We start from the raw sequence: 25033 nt of genomic DNA on the forward strand, positions 1-25033 counted from the left end.
GCACGAGCCCTCCACTGACCGGAACCTCAAGGCCCTGCCGGGGCTACCGGGCCTTAGAGACTGGGAAGAGCTAATGGAGACTGCTGACTGGAAGGGACCCTCTAAGGCCAGCCACGACCTAGAGGAGCTGCCATCCGCTGATGGCCCCGAGGAATTCCTGGACCTGCTGTCGACTGACAGTGAGGGACTGGTGGGACTCCCTCTAGCCATCTACCCTGGAGAATCTGAGGAAGACCCAGGTACCCGGGTTCAGGGTGGGAGGAAGTAGCCCAGGGGCAGCCGACTACAGTCTGTCTGAGCTTGCACTCACACCAGTTTCAGCGCATTGCAGCTGGAGTCCTGCTGACCCAGTGGCAGAACCCTTTGCCACTGGTAGGGCCCTGGGCTGGGATGTAGTGGAGTCGGGTGGGCCTGCGTCTCCCTACCCCCTTTCCTAGCCATCCTGGGAGTACATGTGTCCTCTGGGCCTGCAGCCGCAGAGGACACCAAGTGTTGTGGCCACAGTCTCCTTGCCAGCCCTGCCCCGCTTAGGGAGCTGGGGGCCACAGATTCCTTGCCAATCTGCTAACTTTCCCCGTGTAGCAAGGCACTGTGGCCTTCCTCAGAGCCTGGGCCCGAGGAAGGGCCACGATGCCCCTGCTGGGTGGATTCACCAGCCTACATGGATCTAGCCCAAAAGTAATACCAGTAAATCTAATATATCTGACTTGGTTTTTGTAATGTCACCATCGCCGTGGTACCTGAGCACAAAAAAATCAGTGTCTTCCAGCCCTGTTGGCAACAAGCTTAAAATTACTGATGAGGTTTTTTAAAAATAAAGATATAAAGTATGAAGATATTGATGTGTTTGAAAGGGTTACTTTGGGAAAGATAAGTTAAGAAATGGATTTTGCACCAAGATTTTTTTTTTCTGGAATTACTAGCATGAGGAAAAAGCAAACAGGAATTGGGCCATCTTCTATATGTGCAGAAATGTCACAAGCAGCTACAAGTAAATAAGAGCTGCAAGATGCTGCTCCTCTATTCATCTATTGTGGAATAAAGTAAGCGATGCTTTTTTGTATCTGGACTCCCAAAGAATTCTGAATATATTTCCCAATGATAGGAAGTGGTGAGATGATGTACCTCTAAGAGAAAATAGAATTCTTATTGGAGAAAACACTGATCCTAATGAATGTTAATAAGAAAATATAAGCTTGTAGCTTAGTTACTCACCTTGCAGAAGTAATTATAATTATGAGTAAGACAACTTCTGCTGAAATAAAATCAAGGACACACACCTGGAAGGAATTAAAAGGGCCCAGCAGCTGATCAGTATTGAAGTTCCAAACCAGGAGCAGGGAGTAGAGAGATAATTATGATGCTATCTTTAGATATGACCTTTCATCCAGGTTTTGAAAATTTTAATAAATAAAGTACATATTTGTGAAAGCAGATACTGTGAGAAAACACATAGCAATGCTACGTAACATTTTTGGACCAGACATCAATACCAGAGGCAGCTGAAACTAAAGAAAAAGTAAGTATTTAATTTGGACTGAGTACCAGAATACCAAGTTTAACAATCCTGTTCTTGGGAAAGTTACCACGGAAATTTTAAAAACTATTTAGGAAGTTTTAACAAGTTTACAAATCCTTGCCATGTAAATATCAGAAACAAAACAACCATTATAATAGTTAGCTTTTGTTTAAAGAGAAACTGACCCTATTTAATAGGGTGTTACCATATTATAGAGTGAGCATCATTACAACAGCTATGTTGCTTCTAGTGATTTTATTGCATTGACTGAAATCTGTATCAGTGATATTCAGACCTCAGTGGTTCAGGAGACAAATTAGCCATCAACATTACCCAAAAGAGCCACAGTGGTGTGAATTCATTGTTTCATTTACTTTTTATATCTCTCTATATTATTGGTTATTCTGACCAAGTATTATTTTATCAACTACAATTGGTTAATAACATAGTAAAAGTATCCTGATTGGTTAATAACTTAAATTGGTTAATAATTAAATCTCACAGTATTTTAATATGTACTGCAAAGAGTTGCAGGAGACACATTAAAGAGCTGCTTGTGGCTCCTGAGCCTCAATCTGAGTATCACTGCTCTATATACACAATTGAACAGACCAGCTATGTCCATCAAATGTTAATATTAAAAAAAAAAAAATGGACAGGTGTGCTGTTTTGTAGGTGAATGTATTTTGCCTGAGTACTGAATAAAAGGTAACAAAATACCTAAGTATCTGTCCTCTCTCTATTTTGCAGGGTATGTAATTGGTGTGTTGATTTTTCCATAACCACAACCTTCCATATTCTTTTGAACCATTCCTCAATGGTTCAGCTAAGTTTCTTTTTCCAAGGAGAGCCTAGCAATCGTCTTTCTTTGCCACTCCATCATATTTGACAAAGACTGTGGAGGAGGGAAATTTAGCACTTGTTAGCTCAGCGATGAGAAGCGAGTGCAACATTAGAAATAAAACTTGTGACAATTTCGGCAGGAGAAATTGGAGAGCTGCTTTGATATTATGCTGTTGAAGATGGTGTTGATACACTGCCTCTCTGTGCATGCCAACTGCCTGGATAGAATCATACACTACAGTTCTCCTTTTACATCTATCTCTGGCAACTTCTTCCCAGTTCTCTATGTTAATATTTGCTTTCTTCAAGTTCCTTTTCAAAATGTCCTTATAGCGCAGCTTTTGCCCTCCTCTATCGCGTTTCCCTTTCTTGAGTTCATTATAGAGGAGAATTTTTGGGAGTCGATGATCCAGCATACAGACAATATGACCTGTCCATCTCAGCTGCGCAGTTGCTATAAGTGTCTCAATACTGGGCATGCCAGCTTCTTCTCAATACCTCTGTGTTTGGAACTCAATCTTGCCATTTAATTTCTAGAAGCTGCCACAGATGTCTCAGTTGCAGGCTACCAATAGCCAAGCAGCTGCTAGCAGATGAGACTAATTCTTCATTTCCTTTTATGTGACCATTTCCACTAGGAAGCCCCAAGAGAATTACCAAAGGTAATATCCAACAATTTATGATATGTGGTTATGGTTTGAAATACTCGCTAATGACTGGACATGTCCACCACATATGCATAAAATCACTTTCACCAGAATTTGTCCAATATTTATCCCTGTTCAATCTATATAATTTTTTAAACTGACTGGTGTGATATGATTGAAACAGCATCTTAAAGAAACTTTCTTTTACTGTGCTACAGATTGAAGTGGCTGGTCCTCTTTTCTAAACCAAACCCCATTCCTTTGCAGTGATTTGTTTATCCGCATGCCATATTTTTAAGTGGTCAGTACATTCATTGCAAATTTAATTTAAAAAGACAGAACCCTCCCACAGTACAGCACTTTTCCCAAGCTCCATGATGCTAGGTCACGGTTTCATTAAGAAGAAGAAAAGAACCTGCTGAATTTCTACTCACATTTCTGTGTGTAATAATATTCCCAGATAGAAAGTGTTATTATACTGGAGTTAAGGCTGCATACATTAGTTACTTAAGGGTAAAATCATTACAAGGATGTTATAATTATGCTAAAAAGCAAGCATTACAAACCCAGGAAATTTATAATAATGAATAATAGTGTTTGTAGTCCCATATTACATTTAACTGACTTTTAAAGACACACTGCATTTTTTCATTTCATGCCCCCTCCTCTTCCACATGACAATGTCACTACTGGGCAGATAAAGAAGTTGGATGCCTGTACAAAGAGTGTTACATCTACACAGAGAATATTACCTATGATATTTCTCATGGTTTGAAGGTATGTTAGCATCAACTTTAAATCTTTATTTTTTATTATTATTATTTTAGCTGTTAGGGCCAGTTCTAGTAGTATGTTCTGGCTGCCTAACTTACCAATAGAGCAGTGCAAAGCAACCAGAAAATACTGGCCAATTTCCCTCACCTGCCAATCTCCACCTTCCTGTGTGTGCACGCACACACTTGTTTTTCCCTCACTCTTGTCTCTCTTATTTCCCGGCTCACTCCTCACATCTGAGTTGACCCATCCACCCTCCCTTTGGAGTAGAACTGATACAGCGGTTGGTTTTGAAAATAAAACGTTAGGCTTAATGGTAATTTTAAAAAAAAATTTTGCACTGTTATTCTTCATAACTTTAAATTTCTTCTTCAACAGGGACTGAAGAGTGATGTTTTTCTACAGAGAATTACATGAAGAACTGACATCTCAAAATGGCTGACATCTCCTACGGTTCTCAGTGAAAGTGAAGCTAATAGTGTTTTAGCAAAGATGGCCATCCCCTCACATTGTTCCCAGTGGGAATATAGCTAAGATGCCCCAAAGAAGATAGTGATTCTCTGTGTTGTCAGCAACAAGGCCAAATTTCAAAGACCAATTTCAACAATTTATTTAAAAATTATATAGAGAAGCCAAACAAAAGCTACAAAGAAAATGCAAAGAGCATGTCTAAAATTTCACATTGACAGAAGACTTTCTTTTAGAGAAAAACAGGAATTTATGTCGTATTTTAAACCCACTTTAGAATGTAACTGTAAGTATGAATTTCTACCAGATATCTCCTCAGGATATCAACACCATGGTTTTCCTTGCAGGTTTCCAGTCACAGTATGTACTTGTTCAGCATAGCCAGAGATTCTTTTAGGCAAATGAGAGGGATTGCCAACAAGGCAGAAAGTCAGAATATCAATAGGGTTTTCTGAGTCATATTTTGACTAATCTATAAGCCCCTGGGATCAAAAGGAAACATGAAGAAATACATAAAAGAATTGCCTCCATGTTTGTATAGTGCCTAGATCGCAGTTGGTATTTCCAAAATAAAAATAATAAAATAACTATTTAGGGTTTTTTTTAGAGGTTAGGGGAAAGAGGGATACTCTTAATGTTAAGACACTGGACTGGAACTCAGGCGTTCTGGATTCAGATTCTGGCTCTGCCTTGTGTGACACTGGGCAACTCACAATCTTAGAATGCTTCAATTCTGTAAATTAGAAATAACACTTCCCTGGCCTCACAAATGTTTTGTGAAGAAAAATTAATGTTTGTGAGGTGATAGTTACTTAGATATATGCAATCTTCCATGGATGATAGTTTTCCAAGCAGAATAAGGAAAAACTACATCCTCTCTTCCTGTTCTGATCATAAAAAGTAGTGGATTAGTGCCCTTTTAGACACAGAAGAATAGTGCCAGTATGGATTTCAAATATAACATATTTTATGTGGAAAAAAGATTCCACAGAGTTTATTGAATACTCTTCATGTCAAACCCAAATGAAATTTTCCAGTGTGAACTTTTCCTCCAAAAAAGTTATCAAATATACCACTTCCACCAAAGAAAAAAGTGCTAACATTACTATGCCTACTTCATGTACTGGGCCTGGAAGAAAGGTGAACTTAAAGGATTTGACAAGGCGAATATGTTGCCACCACAGATACCACGTGGTTAAGACCCCTGAGGTTGTCTTGGAACACACTGTACAGGAGGGGAGCAGATTGCAAACAGCAATACATCTCTCCCACTGCAGATTTCTGCAATGCTAAAATGAAAAGCATACATAGCCCATCCTGAGCAAGAAGACATGGGTGGCAACTGTCATGTGCTATCATTGGGTCACTTGTTTGGTATCCTTAGTTACATAATGTGTCCAAAATTTCTTTACATGAAGAAATACTGCCAAAAGAAACCTATACTCCTCTAAGCTAATAGCATGTGAACTTTCTGACAAAGAATTAGCTCATGAGATTAGATTGGAGACATGATGTGCTATATATATTTTCTTCTTTTACTATAATAGGTTCATGTGCTGCTTGTCCTTATATGAATAAACTGAAGTCAGTTAATTAACTATAAGATGACATGCACAGTAAAAAAAGCGGGGGGAGGGATGCGAGTACATAAAGTAATAAATAGTACATGGGTATATAATAGTCTTTTCTCTCATCTGAGAAAGATATGTAATTATAAGGTGCTCTGGACAAGGAATGAAAAATGAAATGCCCGTGCATTCTTGACACTGAAAGGAAGGCCATTAGCTACTACCCAGAGACATTATGAATATAAAAGACAAGAGATTAGCATAAACTATTCCTGCTCCAGTTGATAGGTTATCCTGCATTTAGATGAGTTGTTGAAGATTACAAAGAGAGAAACAAGGTGGGAGAAAAAAAGAATATCTGTTAATTACAGTTTTTCATCAGCCCTGGAACATAAGAAGCCATGGCTTCTTTGAAGGTTCTAATTCCCCAAAAGCAGTAAATTATAGAAAAAGAAGATCAAAGTGAAAATGTCAAGCTTCACTAAAATTATGTTTCCCCCCCAAGTTTAAATGTAACTTTTAAAAAAATAAGTTAGTTCTTATTCAATGAATATTCAATGGTAGTATAATTGTATTTAACTACAGTCTGCAAAAAAAACAAATGGCCAAATTCTTCTACTGCTGTGCAATCCACTGAGGATAATTGGGTTGTATCTGTGTGACTAAAACAAGAAATTAACCCAAATGTTTAAATTTTTAACCTGCCTATATTCCCAAAATTGCTCAACTCCTGTATTTTAAATATAGGCATCCACAATGACTATGTGATGAGCATTTTAGAAGGAAAAATTTCAGTCAACTATGCGAGCTTATTTACACTATCACACAACACGCCGACAGCATCTTTTGTGCCTAAATCGTCTACATTTTCCTCTACAAGATGCTAAGATGCTCTACAAAAAAGGATTAATCATGGCTCAAAGCTTATTTCTTTGAACAATTAAAAAAGGAATCAAATATAACCTAATTCTCCATTTTCATCAGTTAACATGTTTTCATTAAAGGTATGGTATATATTGATGGTAAGTAGAGACTATATCTGCATAGCTTTTGACATTACCGAGGAAGAGATGCAACAATAAATATATTGATTTCTCTTCAAAGAGTAGCTGTAGGTTGGTGATCCATGATGACCCCACAGAATGAAATGTGATATATTTTTACCTGCCTATAGCATTAGCTGTCTTTGATTTTATCCTGATTGGAAATACAATGCATACAAATTTTATTTACCCTGGTACAAACACCAATGAAAAGTTAAATGGTTTTATAAGAATCAGCTTGGTATACTTTCTTGTTTGAAGATTCAGGTTAGGTAAATTTGCAAATTCAAAACAGATTTTTTTATCAAACTAAACCTTTAAACATAATTGTCATTATCATCACTTATGACAAAAAGGGAATTTAAATTTTATCAATTAGAATACAGTTGATTACCATCTGCCTCGTATTAAAAATGTGGCATTTATCCTCTTGGGGATTTTGAAATGAGGAGCTTCGGTAATCGGAAAGAGTTATACCACAATGGCAAAATATAGAAGATTGGGGAGTACCTGAAAAAAGGAAGATTAAATATAATTTCACACAAATTTCACCAGTGACATTTACCATATAGGCTGCAGAGACTAGATTTTAAAACAGTGCAGAATCATGAAAGATATTAATAAGGTAGTTGTCAATGGAATGGAAGTAGTCACATGCAAATATGACCTTTAATATATAAATCAAAGATTAATATCTTTCGGTTCATATAATTTTGGACAGAATCATTTGCAATGTGTTTGATATCACTGGATTCACATAAGTCTTCAAAAATTGGAAGAAAATATGAAATGTAACCTTTGTCCTTTTCTTAGTAACAAGAAACTCAGTCAGAAAACAAGTTAGGAAGAATATATGACTAGCGAGTCAAAGGCAAAAGAATCACTTGAATCTGCTACAAATGCTATTTTACCCCAATTAACAATTTGACCCAGTAATTTAAACTTCAAATCTGGCAAGGCATCCAGTGCTCTAAAGGCAATCATTTTATTTTATGGAAATATATAAACTGCATTTTAATTGTGGCATAATTCTCCTGCAAAACCATATTCTTCAATAAACATTTCTCATGTTTCAAGTCAGTACAGTGTGTACTGTACATTCACATTTGGCACAACATGAAAGCCATGTAAAATGAGCTATCAAGTACAACAGTGCAAGAAAATATATCTTACCACTAAGGCTGGAACTTGATGCATTTTTGCAGCAGGAGTCCCTGGGCGTGGGTAAAACTGATTAATAAAGAGGCTTGGAAATCTGTATTCTTCTACAAGTTTCATGGTATCTTGAAAATCTTCATCTGTCTCCCCTGGAAAACCACAGATGATGTCTGTAGCAATTGTTATTCCAGGCATTCTGTAATGGAAGCGGAAAAAATGTTAAACTGCAGACTAGGTACACCAAGTCTCTCCCTACACAAAAATCTCATTCTCTTGAAAATGAAAAGAATGTATTTACTCAACTCACCTTTGGCTAAAGAACTGAGGCCTAACACCAGTTTTAGAAAAAGTACAATGAGATTTTTAATGGCCATTTCTCTGGTATGTTTTCACTGATGGCAGCAAATTCACCATCGACTTTTCAAGATCGATTGAGCGGAAGAGAAGCCCAGCTCAATTGATCCAGAAATCGACTTAATAAATCTACCCCCGGAAAAAGAGTAATGATGAGTCAACGGGATGGCATTTCCCATTGGCATAGCATAGTGGGGATGCCATGCTCATTAGAGTTTAGGAAGTTGATGGGAGATATACAAGTTTCTCTACATAGCTTGAATATCTCCCATCGACTCCTGCCAATTTCGCGTAGGCCAGGGTAGACCAGGCCTCTGACAATGAAAAACTTGATACATGGGTAAGAACCCAAAAATGGAAAACAATAGAGAAGTTACAGTGAATATTTGATCCAGAACTGAAAGAGAATAAAAATGAAAAATTTCTGAATTAACTCCTCAGGCACTTGAAACAACAGGTTACAAGCAGAGCTTGTAAATTCATTTCATTTTAGTTACTCAGTCTGCAAAGCTTATAACCTCCCGGGATTTATTACTAGAATTTGTAAATTCCTTGCACGGCTGTAACACTGCAGGCAGGGTAGGGTAAAGACAGGGGCTTGACATCCTGAGTAGCTTAGAAATTCCAATCCAATTTCGCTTCTGTACAACAAAAGCTTCCTTTTAATCAGAACCAACCTTTTAACTCAGTCCCCCTTAAAATATGTCTAATCATCCACTCTCCCCATAAAAAAGACAAAAACAAATTGTTGTTTGCAGTATTGTTGTAGCTGTGTTGGTCCTAATGTATTAGAGAGACAAGGTGGGTGAGGTAATATCTTTTACTGGACCAACTTCTCTTGATGACAGAGACAAGCTTATGAGAAACGGAGCTTTTGAGAAGAGCTCTGTGTAAGCTTGAATATTCGTCTCTCTCTAACCAACAGAAGTTATTCCAATAAAAGGCATTACCGTACCCACTTTGTCTCACTATAAAAATTCAAATTATTTGAATACTCCAGCATTAAACTACCTTTTTATCTAGCAACAGCAACTTTTCTTAACTTTTCACCTTGGCTGGATACATCACATGATCAAGAGAAATGAGCATTCCTATTTAGGCAGTGTTGCTAATGAATAGAGCACTGGACCTCAGATTTAGATTTATTCCCATCTCCGCCTGGCCTGCTGGATGACCATGGGCAAATCACTTCACCTTTCTGTGCCTGAGTTTCCTCATTTGTAAAATGGGGATACAGATGCTGACCATTGTAAAGCACTTTGAGATCCACTGATTAAAAGTGCTATATAAGCATCATCATCATCAATATGGCACTAGAGACTGTCTTCTAATAATGAGTTGCTTTCTTGACACCACAATATCAAACATATTGACAAACTGGAAGGAATTTAACTTTTAAGGATAGTTAAGAACTAAACAAGTATACAGTAGTTTGGCTTCTCTATACCAAAAGAAAGGTTTGGACATAAAAAAAATCTTTAAGTGTGTGAATGGATATCGACTAGGCCTATCTGATTTCCCCAGGAGAAGAAAAAGAATGGATGTTTTGTCCTGAGTTGAAGAGCAGGTCCCTAAGCCATTTTGCAGCTTTGTGGTAGCCCCCAAGCATGCAGGTGAGGATCTGCTCCCTGACCCACAATCATCTTCCTCCCAAAACCTGGGATGGATTCCCCAGACAGCACACTGGTGGTGGTGGGTTCTCTCTTTCTCTGTATCCATGTATCTATTAGCAGAGATAAACAAACAAATACTTATCACCTGAATACCATCTGTGTAATGTTTAGATGGACAAAGAGAACTATTATTTGTTCTAGGGCAATAGGAAGGGATATGAATAACATTATTGGGAGTACAATGATCAAACAAAAATTGAGTCTGAGTATCAGGAAAACTTTTAATAGCAGTTAGGTCTATTAAAGAGAGGAACAAAGTTGGGCAAAGCTCGAAAATGTAATCTAAGGAACAATATTGCACTTGCAAGGGGATAAACCAGGTGAAATATGAGGTAACACTGAAACTTTTGTGCAGCTGTAAAAACTTTTATTATTGTAGTATTATTTTGTTTGCACTTTGTACATGCCTTTTCATACTGGAAGATGGGTTAGATGAGCAGTTTACAACAAAAATAAAACCCACCCAACCACAGACTACTTAATCATGAAGACAAATAAATGAGGCAAGAGGGTAAAAAACTGGTGCTAATAAACTTCATTAAACTACTAATGGACTGTTCTGTGTTGTCTTTCAAAAGACCCTAGTTTGATTCCATGTCCCACCATGGCATTTGCTGGTAGTAATTCAAAGAGAATGACCCTATGACAGGAAATGTTACACACTGAACCAAGAGATCTCTCTTCATACCATAAATTAAGTAGTAGCACTAATGTGCCACAAAAGTGAGGGCCAGTTCAGTTCAGGACAGGAAGGTTAGTCTGGTCTTGTAGTTAGAACACAGAATTGGAAGTCAAGAGATCTGGTTTCTAATGCCAGCTCTGCTATAGATTTCCTGTGTTACCTTGAGTAAGTCACTTAGCCTTTGTGTGCCTCCATCCACCATCTCTAAAATGGGGATACAGGTGTGTTTGTGAGGCTAAATCATTAATGCTTGGGAGGTGATATGATGATGATAATAATAAACTATAGAAAAGCCAATGAATAAGAAAATAAAATTAAAGTATAGTTCTCAGCCAGGAGGATAGCAGACTTGATGCAAGGCTTGCAGAGTGAGAAGCATAACATGGGGGAAAACATGTGGTTGTTTCCCTTTCGTTTACAGATGGTAGGATTTTTGTTTAAATCTTGTGAGGGATAATATATCGAGCTATGTTGACTTCTCTCTTTTTCAAATGTCATTATTTTTTAGTTTAGTTAGCTGCATGGAAGTCATCTAGATACTAATATCACAATATTCCTCCTCCTTGAGTTTAAATAAAAACATAAAAATCTTTTCTTTCATTCTATATTACATTTAGGAGTTCTGAACCTAAAGGTTAATAAGACTGAAGCCAAAACATGGCAGATTAAAAAAAACCCACTTATTTGACCTAACACATAAAACATGCATCTTATACAGAGACTTGTCCCAATAGATGAGAAAGAACTTTTTTTTTTTTTTGGCTAAATAAAGGTAAGTAGGAACCAGTAGCTGAAACGTAAATATAATGTGAAAAAATCTGATACTGTGGGCCCAAGAGCCTGAAGTGATTCCCACTGGTTTACTAAGCCTGACATAAGCTGCAGGATATACAGTTCTGCTTGAAATGAAGTAATGTAAACATCTAAGGTAGCTAAGAACTGAATAAATATAGAGGAATTTTGCATTCTATGACAAATTCCCTGCACATATGTTGAGTTATAATGGCAGGCTTACATAAGACAAAATATATTACTTTACAAATTAATATCAAATAGCACTAGCTCACATTTCTCGTAACATTAATAAAACAGTCATTAAGTTTGACAAAATCACTATTTGTTAGTTATTTTAGCCATTTTAATTATACTGTAGGCAACAGTGTAAGCATTTCTTGCCTACAGTACTGGTGATACCATCCTTTATATGAGTTTGCCTGTTTCTAAGGCAACATGAATTATAAGGTTCAATCAAACTAGATTCAGTAAAATGTGTTCTTCCCTTCCTCAGTGAAAAGGAAATTAAACATTTTTGAAATTCATAAACTGCACAAATGTTTGAATTCTGTTTGGCAATAAAGTGCTAATTATTTTAGTAATTAGATTTCTTCCTGGATGGGATTATTCTACACACAATGGAAAAACTAGGTTTGGGAAGTGGAGTAAGAAAGAGAGTCTCTATTCTGTAACTGCAATTAATTACAGCCCAATCCAATACGCCTGCCCTAAAATACAACATTGCTCTGTGCTGTTTTTATACCACTTTAGATTACAATATTAAAGAAAATTTTTTTAAAAGGGAAAAAAGGTACAGTGTTTGTGAAAATTTCATTCAAGACAAAACCAATTACTGAAACAATCAAACTCCCTGTTTTTCTCCACACAACACAAATAAATGGAATTTATTCCACATGCACAGAATCATTTTCATAATGAGAGAACAGAGGGGAAGAAAGACAATGAGAATACGGTAAAAAAAATCTACATTTGAAAACTAAGGTATTTTGGTGTCTGAGAGACAAACAAAACAACAAAAAGTTCTTTACTCTGAACTAAAGATCTGACTATGAAATAAAATATAAAATTAAGCAACAAACATCAGTTTCTGCTCACAAGTGTATCTGCCAATATTAAATAAGCTGCTTTTAAAGATGAACTGCAAAGCTATCTTGTTTAAACACAGTAATAAGTGCTGAATATCACTACTAATCATTCTGTGGTTATAGGCATTTAATACATACATGAGTTTTTAGTAACTAAGAGTTCTTTATAGTCTCTGATATCTCCTGGGTCTTCTAGGGTCAGCAGAGATGCTCCAAAATACATCATTCAGTGAACCCAGTATACACAGTGAATTTTTTTGAAGAATAAAAAGAATTTTTTTAAACATATAGATGACCTCTTGCAAATGTATTTATTCACTGAATATGCCCTCCAGACTGGTAATTGGAGGCACATACCAGTATTTCTGTGCTGTTCTCAAAATGATGCAAGACTTTCTAGTTCATTTAAAGACCGTCTTAATCTTGACAAATTCCTCAAAAATCATAATGCAATGGTTACATCTTGCGATCATAAACACTGCAATGTTTTAGCTGTGAAGAGTGAGTGCTATTGTCTCTACTCACTCACCTATGACTCAAGAAACAAAGAAAGAATGGTTTTTACAAAAGGATCTCTACTGTAACGTTTTACATTGAAAATGTTGGACTTTTCATAAAAGTCACGAGAAGTTGAGGAACGGCCTACTTTATAGAAAAATATACCTGTGTCTATGTGTTTGCTAATTTTGAGTTCCCAAATAGCCCTCTCCTTTTTTTCCCCACAGCTAAACCCCTTCCATCTGCTCATGTAGGTTTGTACACAATCAACAGGAGTTACAGCCAGCAACACAAGCATCACCTGGGGCATCTGCGTCTGCCCAAAAGCAGAGGCTACTGGTTGCTGATTTAATGAGCAGGAACCTAAAGACCATTATATTGATGTTACTGAAGAATCTGGAAAATATCATGGTGGAGCCAAGGAGAATATCCATCCAAACATGGGAGAGAGAAACACATGGGTTATGGTGGCGGAGGGGTGTTCGGGAGAGCAAAGGCAGAGAAGAAATACAAGTGTCTTATCCTTCATCTGCAAAGAAACCCTGTCAGACTGCAGGGACAGAGACAGAAATGCCTTCCACCTCCAAAGGTGGAGGAAAGAGCAGGGTATGAGGAACAGGGCATGGGTAAATCCTGCAATATGCCAATTACAATGAAACTGACTCCAAGCTCTGAGCTCCCCATTCCTGTCTGCTTGAGAGATCCAGACAACTGCTTCTGTTTGTCTTGTTGCAAGCTGCAGCCAGGATGGAGAAAAACAAAACAGAAACTGGACCTGCTTGACCTTCTGTTTCCTAACCCCAAGTGGCGTGAAGGAAGGGCCCAATCAAAGAATTTGGGTGATGAGAACACAGGAGGTGTTGCTTTCTTCTCCTTCCTAGCAGATCAAAAGGCTGCTGGGAGAGGATGAGAGATGGGCTGCTCAGGCTCTCAGGCAGCAGCAGAAAGAACCTCTACTCTAGCCACTCTAGCTACCAGTCACTGTAACCATCCCCTTGAGCATCTCTTTGGCACACTCCTACTCCCCCAGAGGCTACTAATTCTCTCCTTTGTCTTCATAAGAATGGAGTGTTTCCTCTATGCTTGCTAAAGATTCTTGGGGTTTTACTCCTTCTACTTCTATCTTTAGGTAAGTGTTTTGTTTTATCCTCCATCAAGACTGCTCCAAGATTCTTTGGGGGCACAGGTACTTTCCTTCCCTTTCCTTGGTGGTGTTTTCTTAAGGCAGGAGCTGCTGCTATTTCTGATCCAGATTCCTATTGGTGCTAAGGTTTTACTTGAGTACAGGGTGGCATGAGTCTACCTGTGAAAAGGAGGATTGAGGAACGATCTGTTGGGGGATCTTTAAACATCCCAGAGTAATTTATTTTGGCCACTCATTGTAACATTTATTGTTATCAAAGGTGAGGGTTCATTTAACAAATGAATGCAGCTGCATTTGAAAATTTTTAATAATTCCGCATTGTTAACATTATTATCTAAGATAAAGCACCCCAAAAACTGGATTGGGTCTTTTTGGGCTTAAGCATTGGGGTATATTTCTAACACACCAGACAGTAATGTGGTGAAACAGATTTAGGGGATGATTAGACCCTTTATTGTGAATTTGAGTTTCCTGAAGCCACGCCAGTTCTGACACCTGAATGGGCAGCTCTGTCATTTTCATGATTGTCTGCTTAGAAAGAGATGAAGGCTCCACCTTTTGGGGGAACAACAACAAAAAAGCATAGCAATCATTTAGATGCTTCAGTAACAGGTACTGTAAAAAAAAATACCAAGAAAGAAAAACCCAGAAAGAGGGAAAGGCCCAAGAGTGATTTGACTGAGAAGAAGATGGTCCACATGTAACTTTAGGTTGCTGAAAAACAACACAGTTTTCACAAAGCACAATATATAAGGGAAATCATCAGCAAATCTGTGAAATTTGTCCAGGTTCAGATTCCACATGAATCACTTCATGCAGCTTTAATTACAGCAAACATTTCCTTCAGTAAACAGTTTTCACAAAACCTACATCCAATCAAGAAATTAAATGAAGAGAAACTAGGAGATAAAATGCAATTCATTAACAGCTTTATCACCATTTCCTGTGATCCCCTGAAACTACTTTGCACAACAAAGTTGCTCCTTCATCTCCTACTCAGCACCTCATATTTAATGTGCTAAATCTACCAATGATTTAATATTCTCCAAGAGTTTTTAAACAAGGTTTTTTCCCAACAATAGGAAAATACTGATTTTTTAAAAACTCTACTCTATAAGCAACAATATGAACAATAACACACACGTTCTTCTAGTAAGACTATAAAGATGGCCTGGGTGTACAGGAAATCTCAGTGCTGCTAATGAGCTTGGGTATAGGAATTTTTTCTGAGATGTACTGTACCAAAGCTAAGTGCCAAAAGGAGAATTGCACTATTTAAAAATGCACACAGATACTTGTTGCAGGACAGAAAAATGTTAATCTTATGAAAATATAATCTTCTGAGAAATATCATTAACCATCAAGATTTCAATCTCATTTATGTCTTTGCATTCTGAAACCTTCAGTGTAGTAGTGTTTCCAGCAAACGAGATTAAATCATTTGAAGGCATCTGAAAAGCAGTCTTTGTCTAAAAGGATAGTTGAGAGAAATACCCTGAGTAGATGATAGCTCTCCTTTAAAATACTCCATGTCATCATGGTCCTCAACGAGAAAGGTCTAGAACTTTTTCTTGGAACTTCTGAGCCAACCTGAAATCCAATACCTTCTCAGTATCATTACTCTTGAAAGCAAAGCACCTGGATATATATCATGTGACATATAAAAAGCTGTCCAACAGTGTCCTTAGGCTCTCCCAGTCATTCCCATTGGCTTCAGATCAGTCATCTTGGTCCCTGGCAAACTGCAGTTTGTTGAACCAAATACGCAAATCCTAATCTGCCAAAATAATCCATTCATTGGCAATTTTCAAATACAGGAGTCAAGGATGCATACAAATTTCCAGTACTTTTGTCCAAATTTCTGACCTCTAGTTCAGGAGGAGATGTGAAGAACTTCCCTCCTTTTGCTACTGTCACCGAAGAACCTGGAGTTAAATCAGTTAAAGGAAGCAAGCTAACAAACAAAAAGCACTCCAAACTCCAGTTGTGTAATCTGCTATGCCCTCTCAGACTTTAATAATGCTGAAGAGATGAAAAGACTCATGCAAGTTATCAAAACTCCTTTGCAAAGCTTCATAGGGGAGTGTTGCTAACTACCCTTCTCCTCTTCAAATTCTATGATGTCAAATAACTTCTGGTTTTTTACACAAAGAGCTGACAATGCTATGTCCAAGACTTCAGACAGGTACTACTATGCTCTGAAATGCTATAGTATTATTCAAACCATAGATAACCTCAGGGGAAGGGAAGTGAGTCTTTTCTCCTCTTTCAGTGTCAAATGTTATTTCAAGTGAAATTTCTACTGGAGACTTCATTGGGGGTGAGGACGGTAGGGAGATCACTACATTTTAAGGGCTGATTCAAACTTCCTTGGTTTTGAGTCCCAGTAAATCTCATCAACAAACAGGCATAAAACTGAAGGCTGATTCAGTCACTCAGGCCACACAAGGAAAGGCCATGCAGGTAGAGCTATTGCACCAAAACTATTCCTACAAGTTGATGAAGAACAAACGCCACTCACATATAGCTGTCAACCAGATTAGTATATTTGAGAGTATCCTCTAGAGGAAAGAGCTCTTTTAAACTGTTAGGATCAGTTATCAACTGGTTCATAAAAGGAATGGAACTGAGAAGCACTTGGATCCAAGAACAAAGATCTCTTTGGCAAGCCAGACCTAAATTCTGCAGCCATTTAATGCAGCACACTAGAAAGCCTGAGGCATCTATGTATAAAATAAAAACTGAGGGTTGAAGGAATTAATGTAAGAAAATTAATAATACAACCAGTATATCAGTCTTTTGGTTATTTATTTCTGTACTGAATTTCATCTGGAATCAATTCCCAGCTCTGCCCCTGGACTGTGAGGTCACTGTGGGTAAGTCACTTCATCTCTCTGTGTCTCAGTTTCCCCATCTATAAAATGGGGGTAATTATACTCACCTTTTTGTAAGGCACTTTGAGATTTACTGATGAAAAGAGTTATACGTCAGTGAGGTATTATTACTGGTGTCTTACCCTTTGCCTTTAAAGATTTTTGCATTGACAACATAACTAGAAGTTGACAGGAAAGACAACTGGAAGATTTTGCAACTGGGTGGGTAGTGGCTGGGTCTTTTAGTAACCAGGAAAGCCTGAGGGGCAAATGGATATGATCAGCACCTATACTCTGCGGGAAAAGGTATTTAAAAAAATTAAAATGCACCTCCTTTTGCTAAATTATTGAAAAAGAAATAAGAAAAAAGAGAAAAACCATAAACTTGGAAATAAATGTGCCAATAAGAGACACAGATTCTGTAGCTTGCAATACAGAGTGAAAAATAAGAAGTGAGGGACAGGTGGTGCATGGGGTTTCTTTTGTACCTTCTGTCCTAGAATATTTGAAACTGTTTCAGCAAGCCCCCCAGTAGCTAAATGCCTATGAATGAATGTGGGAGTGCATGATCCAAATTCAAGATTTGTTAAGGCAACACAAAAGGAGACTAAATAACTGGAAGGACCAATGTTGAAAATAAACAAAATGTAAGAGTAGCACTCAGATAAGGTCCCTTAATTACAAAGATGTTCTATATCATAAGCAATTAAATTGTTTGGAATTTAATATATTTGAATCAAGGAATCATCCATAACAACATCAATGAGGGATGCTATGTGTAGTCATATCAAACTGTCCATCAGACCAGACAAGTAAGAGATGCACACGAATTAACTGTCAACTGAATTTTTATGAAATTTGTAACTAAAAATTAAATCTGACAAAAATAACGAGTACTAAATCCAGTTGCGAAGTAGCTTCAGACAGGTTGACAAATTAAAGATAATTTGGAGGAAAAAACCCAAACTATTAACTAATATTCAATAGAAAGCTAAATTAGAATTTCAATTTACAGAAATTATAATAATTCTTAGACCTCGTTATTTTAAGCTGTGTTACATGGCCATTATTCAAATCTTCTGTTTCAATTACTTTTAGCAAATTTAAATCTGCTGATGGTGAGTGTATTTCCAGTAAATAACCAGCATGAGATTCCACACTTGCAGGACACCTGCCAACATCTTTTATTCATGTATGTGTTCCCAGTGCAAAGCAATTATATGATTTCAAATACTTTAAAATGTTTTCTATTATTGCCCAACATAACTGCAGGCTGCCTCACAAATCACTGTTTCTCTTCAGCTCATGTTCTCTGTCTACATCAAAATGGAAAAGACTCTGAGTTGTTGTTTGTAAAATTCTATGATGTCTATTCATTTACAAGTAGGCTCATTGGTGTTTACCTTCACTTAACTGCTGAAACAATGAACACTAGAAGACTTTTTAATAGGTGATTTTAAAAAATCTAAATAAAATATATATTTTTTTGCATGCAGATTTTTTTTCTCTCTTCACTAGCCTGTCTCTTGAGAACTCATTCTCAAAACACCACATATGGGAGAGGTGGAGACAGTAAAGACACACAATCCTATGCATTTTACAGAGGTGACAGCACTGCAGTTTTCACAAGGTTCAGTTATACACTCTTCTCTGGGTTTCCCTAAATTATCTCCAGGAGTGGTTCGTATATCTGGATGGGAGAATAAACTGCAAGACCTTAAATCCTACTGTTTAATTTGGTAGTGGTTCACAATCGAACACTTCAGACTTCAAGGGCAGCAGAAACTACATATTAATTCTAGGTCTCAGAACTACAGAATCAGTATGTTAGTTGTACAGGGGATTATACATTTCACTTGGCACGATTCTGACAGCTACATGTTTGATAGTGAGTCTCATAGGAGACACATTACACCTGTGCTGTGCATTAGTTTCCAACTGAGTGCAGTTTAAGGTGCTAGTTTTGACCTTTAGAGTCATAAATGGTTTTGATACAAGTCACCTTAGAAAGGTGATATTGCAGCAGTTGTGATTAGCTGAAGTGCTTGAGTTAACAGCTCTCTAAATTTAAATGAGACATGCTGGCAACTGAATATTTTCAATGAGGGGTCTGCAACTTATTCGCAATTTGAATGTTTAAAATCTGTATTTGCTGATATTCAGATGGAGCTACAAGGCCTGATCATAGAATATTAAAGTTGGAAGGGACCTCAGGAGGTCATCTAGTCCAACCACCTGCTCAAAGCAGGACTAACCTCAGCTAAGTCACCCCAGCCAGGGATTTGTCAAGCCGCAGCTTAAAAACCTCTATAGATGGAGATTCCACCACCTCCCTATGTAACCCATTCCAATGCTTCACCACCCTGCTAGTGAAAACCTTTTTCCTAATATCCAACCTAGACCTCCCCCACTGCAACTTGAGACCATTGCTCCTTGTTCTGTCATCTACTACCACTGAGAATAGCCCAGCTCCATCCTCCCTGGAATCCCCTTTAGGTAGTTAAAGGCTGCTATCAAATCCCCCCTTCATTCTTCTCTTTTGCAGACTAAACAAGCCTAGCTCCCTCAGCCTCTCCTCATAAGTCTTGTGCTCCAGCCCCCTAATCATTTTTGTTGCCCTCTGCTGGACTCTCTCCAACTTGTCCACATCCTTTTTGTAGTGGGGGCCCAAAACTGGACACAATACTCCAAATGCGGCCTCACCAATGCCAAATAGAGGGGAATAATTAATTCCCTCGATCTGCAGGCAATGCTCTTACTAATGCAGCCAAATATGCTATTAGCCTTCTTGGCAACCAGGGCACACTGCTGACTCATATCCAGCTTCTTATCCACTGTAACCCCAAGATCCTTTACTGCAGAACTGCTGACTAGCCTATCGGTCCCCAGTCTGTAGCTGTGCATGATTTTCTTCCATCCTAAGTGGAGGACTCTGCACTTGTCCTTGTTGAACCGCATCAGATTTCTTTTGGCCCAATCCTCCAATTTGTCTACGTCATTCTGTATCTACCACTCCCCCGCAGCTTGGCGTCATGTGCAAACTTGCTGAGGGTGCAATGAACCCTATCCTCCAGATCATTAATGAAGATGTTGAACAAAACCGGCCCCAGCACCGACCCCTGGGGCACTCTGCTTGTTACTTGTTGCCAGCTAGACATCGAGCCATTGATCACTACCCGTTGAGCCCGATGATCTAGCCAGATCTCTTTCCATTTTATAGTCCATTCATAAGAATACTGTGGGAGACTGTATCAAAAGTTTTGCTAAAGTCAAGATATATCACATCCACCGCTTTCCCCACATCCACAGAGCCAGTCACCTCTTCATAGAAGGCAATCAGGTTGGTCAGGCATGACTTGCCCTTGGTGAATCCATGTTGACTGTTCCTGATTACCTTCCTGTCTTAAAATGGATTTCTTGAGGACCTGCTCCATGATTTTTCCAGGGATTGAAGTCAGGCTGACCGGTCTGTAGTTCCCTGGATCCTCTTTCTTCCCTTTCTTGAAGATGGGCCCTATATTTGCCTTTTTCCAATCATCAGGGATCTCCCCCAAATACCACAAGCTTTCAAAGATAATAGCCAATGGCTCTGAAATCACATCAGCCAATTCCCTCAGCACCCTGGGATGCATTGCATCTGGCCCCATGGACTTGTGTATGTCCAATCTTTCTAAATAGTCTTGAACATGTTCCTTCAGCACTGAGGGATGTTCACCTCCTCCCCATTCTGTGCTGCCCAGTGCAGTAGTCTGGGAGCTGACCTTGTCTGTGAAGACAGAGGCAAAAAAGGCATTGAGCTTTCTCCACATACCCTGTCACTAATTTCCAAAGCTATCTCTGAAGGCGAAAGGATGGTACAGACTGAGATTGGTTTGGGCAGAATTTTGATTTGGAATCTCCTATTTGGATACTGATTTAGTAAAACAGGTGCATTTATAATTTATTATAAATATATATAATTATAATTACCTGAAGTTGCCATAGATAAAAGAATAATTGTATTATGTTTTAACAATTACAGTACAGGCTGTCAGATGCACATTTGCCTTCTATCAGTTGTAGTCTGAATGATTCCTGGTCTACTTTTCAGCATCAATTACCTTGAAGGAACAGTTTAGGCTTGGACTTCACTAAATGTACTAATCTTTAAGGTACCATACACTTCCCATACAAATGAAACATTTTACAAAACTTCATTAGAGATTTATAACTTCAGATCATTATGTTGTTTTATGACTTAAAAATGAGTGACTTAAGACAAAAAGCTCAACATCCTTACACTTCATTTCTATTCAGTCTCTAATAAATACCATCTGGTGTGTACTTTAGGGATATAATACCCGTCAAAAACTCAGCCATATTATGAGAACCAGTACCAAGTTGATCTGAAATGCATATTTGAACAGATGTGTTTAAATTACATCTACGTCTATCCACATGCATAAATTCAGAGCAAGTGTGTGTTGATTTAAAATGCATAAAAAAGGGATTTGGAGATGCATCAAAAGTGAACAGCATCTCAACGGATCAAGGCTCGCATTATTAAAGGTCATCACTAAAAATAAAATTTGCATTTATTAAGGATTGCACTAGGGAACAGTTCATGAGAACCAACTTAATGACTGTAGCACTAAAACAGCCATTGAAACTACACTAATTTTCTATACCCCCTCAGTATTTAACATTAAACTGTCAGGTATGATCAGAAATAATAGGATCTTAGTTAGCAGCAGCTGTGAACATTATATGGTTTTGCTATAAAATTACACTTTGCTGATCCCTAAAACTAAGTGTCTTAGCTCTAAGGTCCAGCCCATAACTTTGCTTCAACAACAGACATTTATTTCTTCAAATTGACATAAAAGTCAGGAGAGTCACATAAAAAAAGAAATAATAAATACATTGGTTTTGATATGGTGATGATGTTCATTGATGAACTACAAGAAGTTCTCCTGTTAATAGAATAAATGTTATCTATTTTAACATTTATCACTGTTGTCAGGTTCCAATGTACCATGTTCAATAAGACAGAAACAGTTTTTTTGTTTTGCTTTTTACCATTTGATGTGTTTGATTTTGTTTTTGCTATGACTTATTCATTGTTAATATCTCAGGGGGACTTTCAACCAGCCAGAAAGACAAGTGAGTAATTATCTCAGTAATTATCCCTATATCTAATACCACTGCTGTGCCTTTACCAGCAAGCAAGAGAACACCAGTGCTTTTGGAATGAATTTTTCAGGCAAATGTAAGGGATACTAGAGAAATGTCAATGAAAGTTGACAATCTGTAAAAGCAATGCAAGGAAGGATCTGAAAAATATCCCACAACTACACACATTCAACAGACATAGAAGTAATTAAAATAAGCTATTTTTAAATTGATATGCTTTGACATTCAGTTTGAAATAGGTTTTCAACAGACAGCACAGACCCATAATAATGCAAAATATGATGACTGGTAAAAATTGCCAGTCAATTGGATCAATATTAGACATCAGTAAAAGCACTTGTACTACTGTTGAGCACTACAGAAAAACCATGAATTGCTAAATAGAAGTCTTGAGAGTCTACGTTCTCTGCTCTATTAAAACACTTCAATGCACTGAACATCCACCTTAGTTGCTCTGACCATATTTATGTTACATTCAGGAACAGAATACTAACCAGATAGAACTTGCACTGAAACGTCATATTGTTCTAGTCAGATCAATCAATTATGAGTTTTCCACTTAAAAGGTTATATGTAAATGATATACAGCAATTGGAATTATCAGTATATCTATACATTTTCTTCAGACTGATATCAGCACTGAACTTTATCAATACAACTTGAAAAAGCTGTAGCTTCCATTGAAAGTGAAGGTGTAACCACAAAAAATTAAAGTGAGTTAGGGCTCTTGGTACGCCATGAGTGCCCTGATTTCTTCTAAACAATAGGCTAAGGTAATAGCCACTAAAAATGCCACTTTCAGGGACATGTGCATAAACAATCATGTTGCTAAGGGCTCAAATGTAGGCCTGGTAATACCTCACAGGACTAGGTTCAGATCCCATGGAATTGTGGGTATACGTATATCCAGGTAGGCCTTCTGAATACCCGTGATGAAGCATTTAACTGTAGTATGCAAACAGCATGTGCTGTCGATTTTATGATGGAAGGCAGTGATGGCTGCCAAGTGAACTGTGACCAAGCTCATTGAAAGTCCTAATTCCTTTAGTTCCAGGATGTATTTGAATATGACTGGGATTGGTGTGGATGCAGCAATAATGTGTTTGTCTTGACACCACATATTGAATCTATGCCATTTTTGAAGGTCTTTCATATTGCTGGTTTTCTGCTACTTATTAATACGTGCTTAACTTGTTCCAAACCATTTAGTTCTTTGTGATGGAACCATGTAGGAGCCAGGCTTTCAGGTGAATCTTCTCTAGATTTAGATGAAGAATCCAACTGTTATCTTGGGATAGAAGGTCGTTACGCAGTGGAAGAGTGATTAGTGTGCATACCGACATATGAAGTAGGTGAGAATACCAGGTTTGTCTGGGCCATGTGATGTTGAGGTTTGTTGATGGGTCTGCCATTGTATTTGTTTGTTACCTGTAGTTTTTGTTTGATTGTTTGTTTGTTGCTGTAGTTTGCAATGTCTTTGTTGATGAGTGTACTGTTGGTACCTTCATTGATATGGCTGATACCTGTATTATTTTCTCCTTGTTGCAGGTGTGTATATACCAAGTGTGTGCAGTGTGGCTTGTGAGCCCTTCATGATATGGAGAACCTAGTCAGTCTTTGCAGCAAAGAGTTTCTCCTTATAAAAGGAGAGGTCCTCTATCATGGCCTGTAGATTTTTTGGCAAGCCTGCAAAGTGGAGCCATGATGCTCCACGTATGACCACCGCCATAACTGTTGTTCTCACGGCTGTATCAGCCACGTTGAGAGAAGCCTATATGGCGGTTCTAACCACAACACATCCTTTGTTCTGGAATATCATTAATAAATTTAATGATATTGGAGTAACTGTTGTCATAATTTGAGAACAATGCAGCATAATTAGCTATGCATAGTTGCAATGTAGCAGATGAATACACTTTACGACCAAATAGGTCTAGCCTTTTCCAGTCCTTATCCTGCAGTGTAGACTTACATTGGGCCTGTTTGCCCCATTGATTTTCCACCTCCGTGATAAGGCAGTTAGGACAGGGTGAATAAAAAGAAATTTCATGCCCTTAGAGGGGATATAATGTTTTTTGTCCACCCTCTTACAAGCAGGTGGACTGGTTGCTGGTGTTCGCCAGATGATGTTGGCTGGTTCCAATAGCACTTAGTCAATTGGTAAAGCAATTTGCGATGAGGCAACAGTGTGAAGAATTTGCAACAGCTTGGTGTATGTTTCAGTGACCTCAATTGGAATTTCCAGATTTTCTGCCACTCTTTTAAATATTTTCTGAAACTGCCTGAAGTCATCTGTAGTCGTAAGAGGAGGTGGTATTACTGCCTCATCAGGTGACAAAGATGAGTTATAAATTGGTGATGGTTCCTGCTCAATACTTTACTCCCTTTCTTTAGTAGTTTCCAGTAGTGGTTCAAAACGGGTGGGATTGATCATGATGGAGACCTGGTTCTGTCCCTATAGGGGCTAGGAGATCAGCTGTAAACCCCTTATATAAACTGACCATGTATCACAGTCGGGCCATTGCACTGGGAAAGGTATGAATGCTCCATACCATGATTGTCTATATTGTCTGGTATGGGACCTATATTTTGCAGATCTGGGAGTTGGTCTGGTAGGTGAGAAATGTTGGAAGGAGAAGAAACCTTCCTCTCCCTCATCCTCGTCTCCGCTGGAAAATGGTATGGGAGAGAGGGTCTTGTCAGGTGTGATGTACACTGGAGAGGTATCTGTGCAGAA

The 25033-nt window shown here is 38.1% G+C and overlaps 1 protein-coding gene across 1 annotated transcript in view; it reads right to left on the reverse strand.

Moving 5' to 3' along the window:
- Positions 1-25033, reverse strand: part of CDKAL1 (CDK5 regulatory subunit associated protein 1 like 1) — a 621365-nt gene that overhangs the window by 135501 nt on the left and 460831 nt on the right. The window contains exon 12 of the mRNA XM_067537586.1: positions 8036-8216. Within this exon, the coding sequence (XP_067393687.1) occupies positions 8036-8216 (181 nt within the window). The remainder of the gene's footprint in view (positions 1-8035; positions 8217-25033) is intronic.

The sequence above is a fragment of the Emydura macquarii genome, unplaced genomic scaffold, assembly GCF_026122565.2.
Source record: "Emydura macquarii macquarii isolate MOO-44397 ecotype Brisbane River unplaced genomic scaffold, CSIRO-AGI_Emac_v2 contig_431, whole genome shotgun sequence".
In the NCBI taxonomy this organism is placed as follows: domain Eukaryota; kingdom Metazoa; phylum Chordata; order Testudines; family Chelidae; genus Emydura; species Emydura macquarii.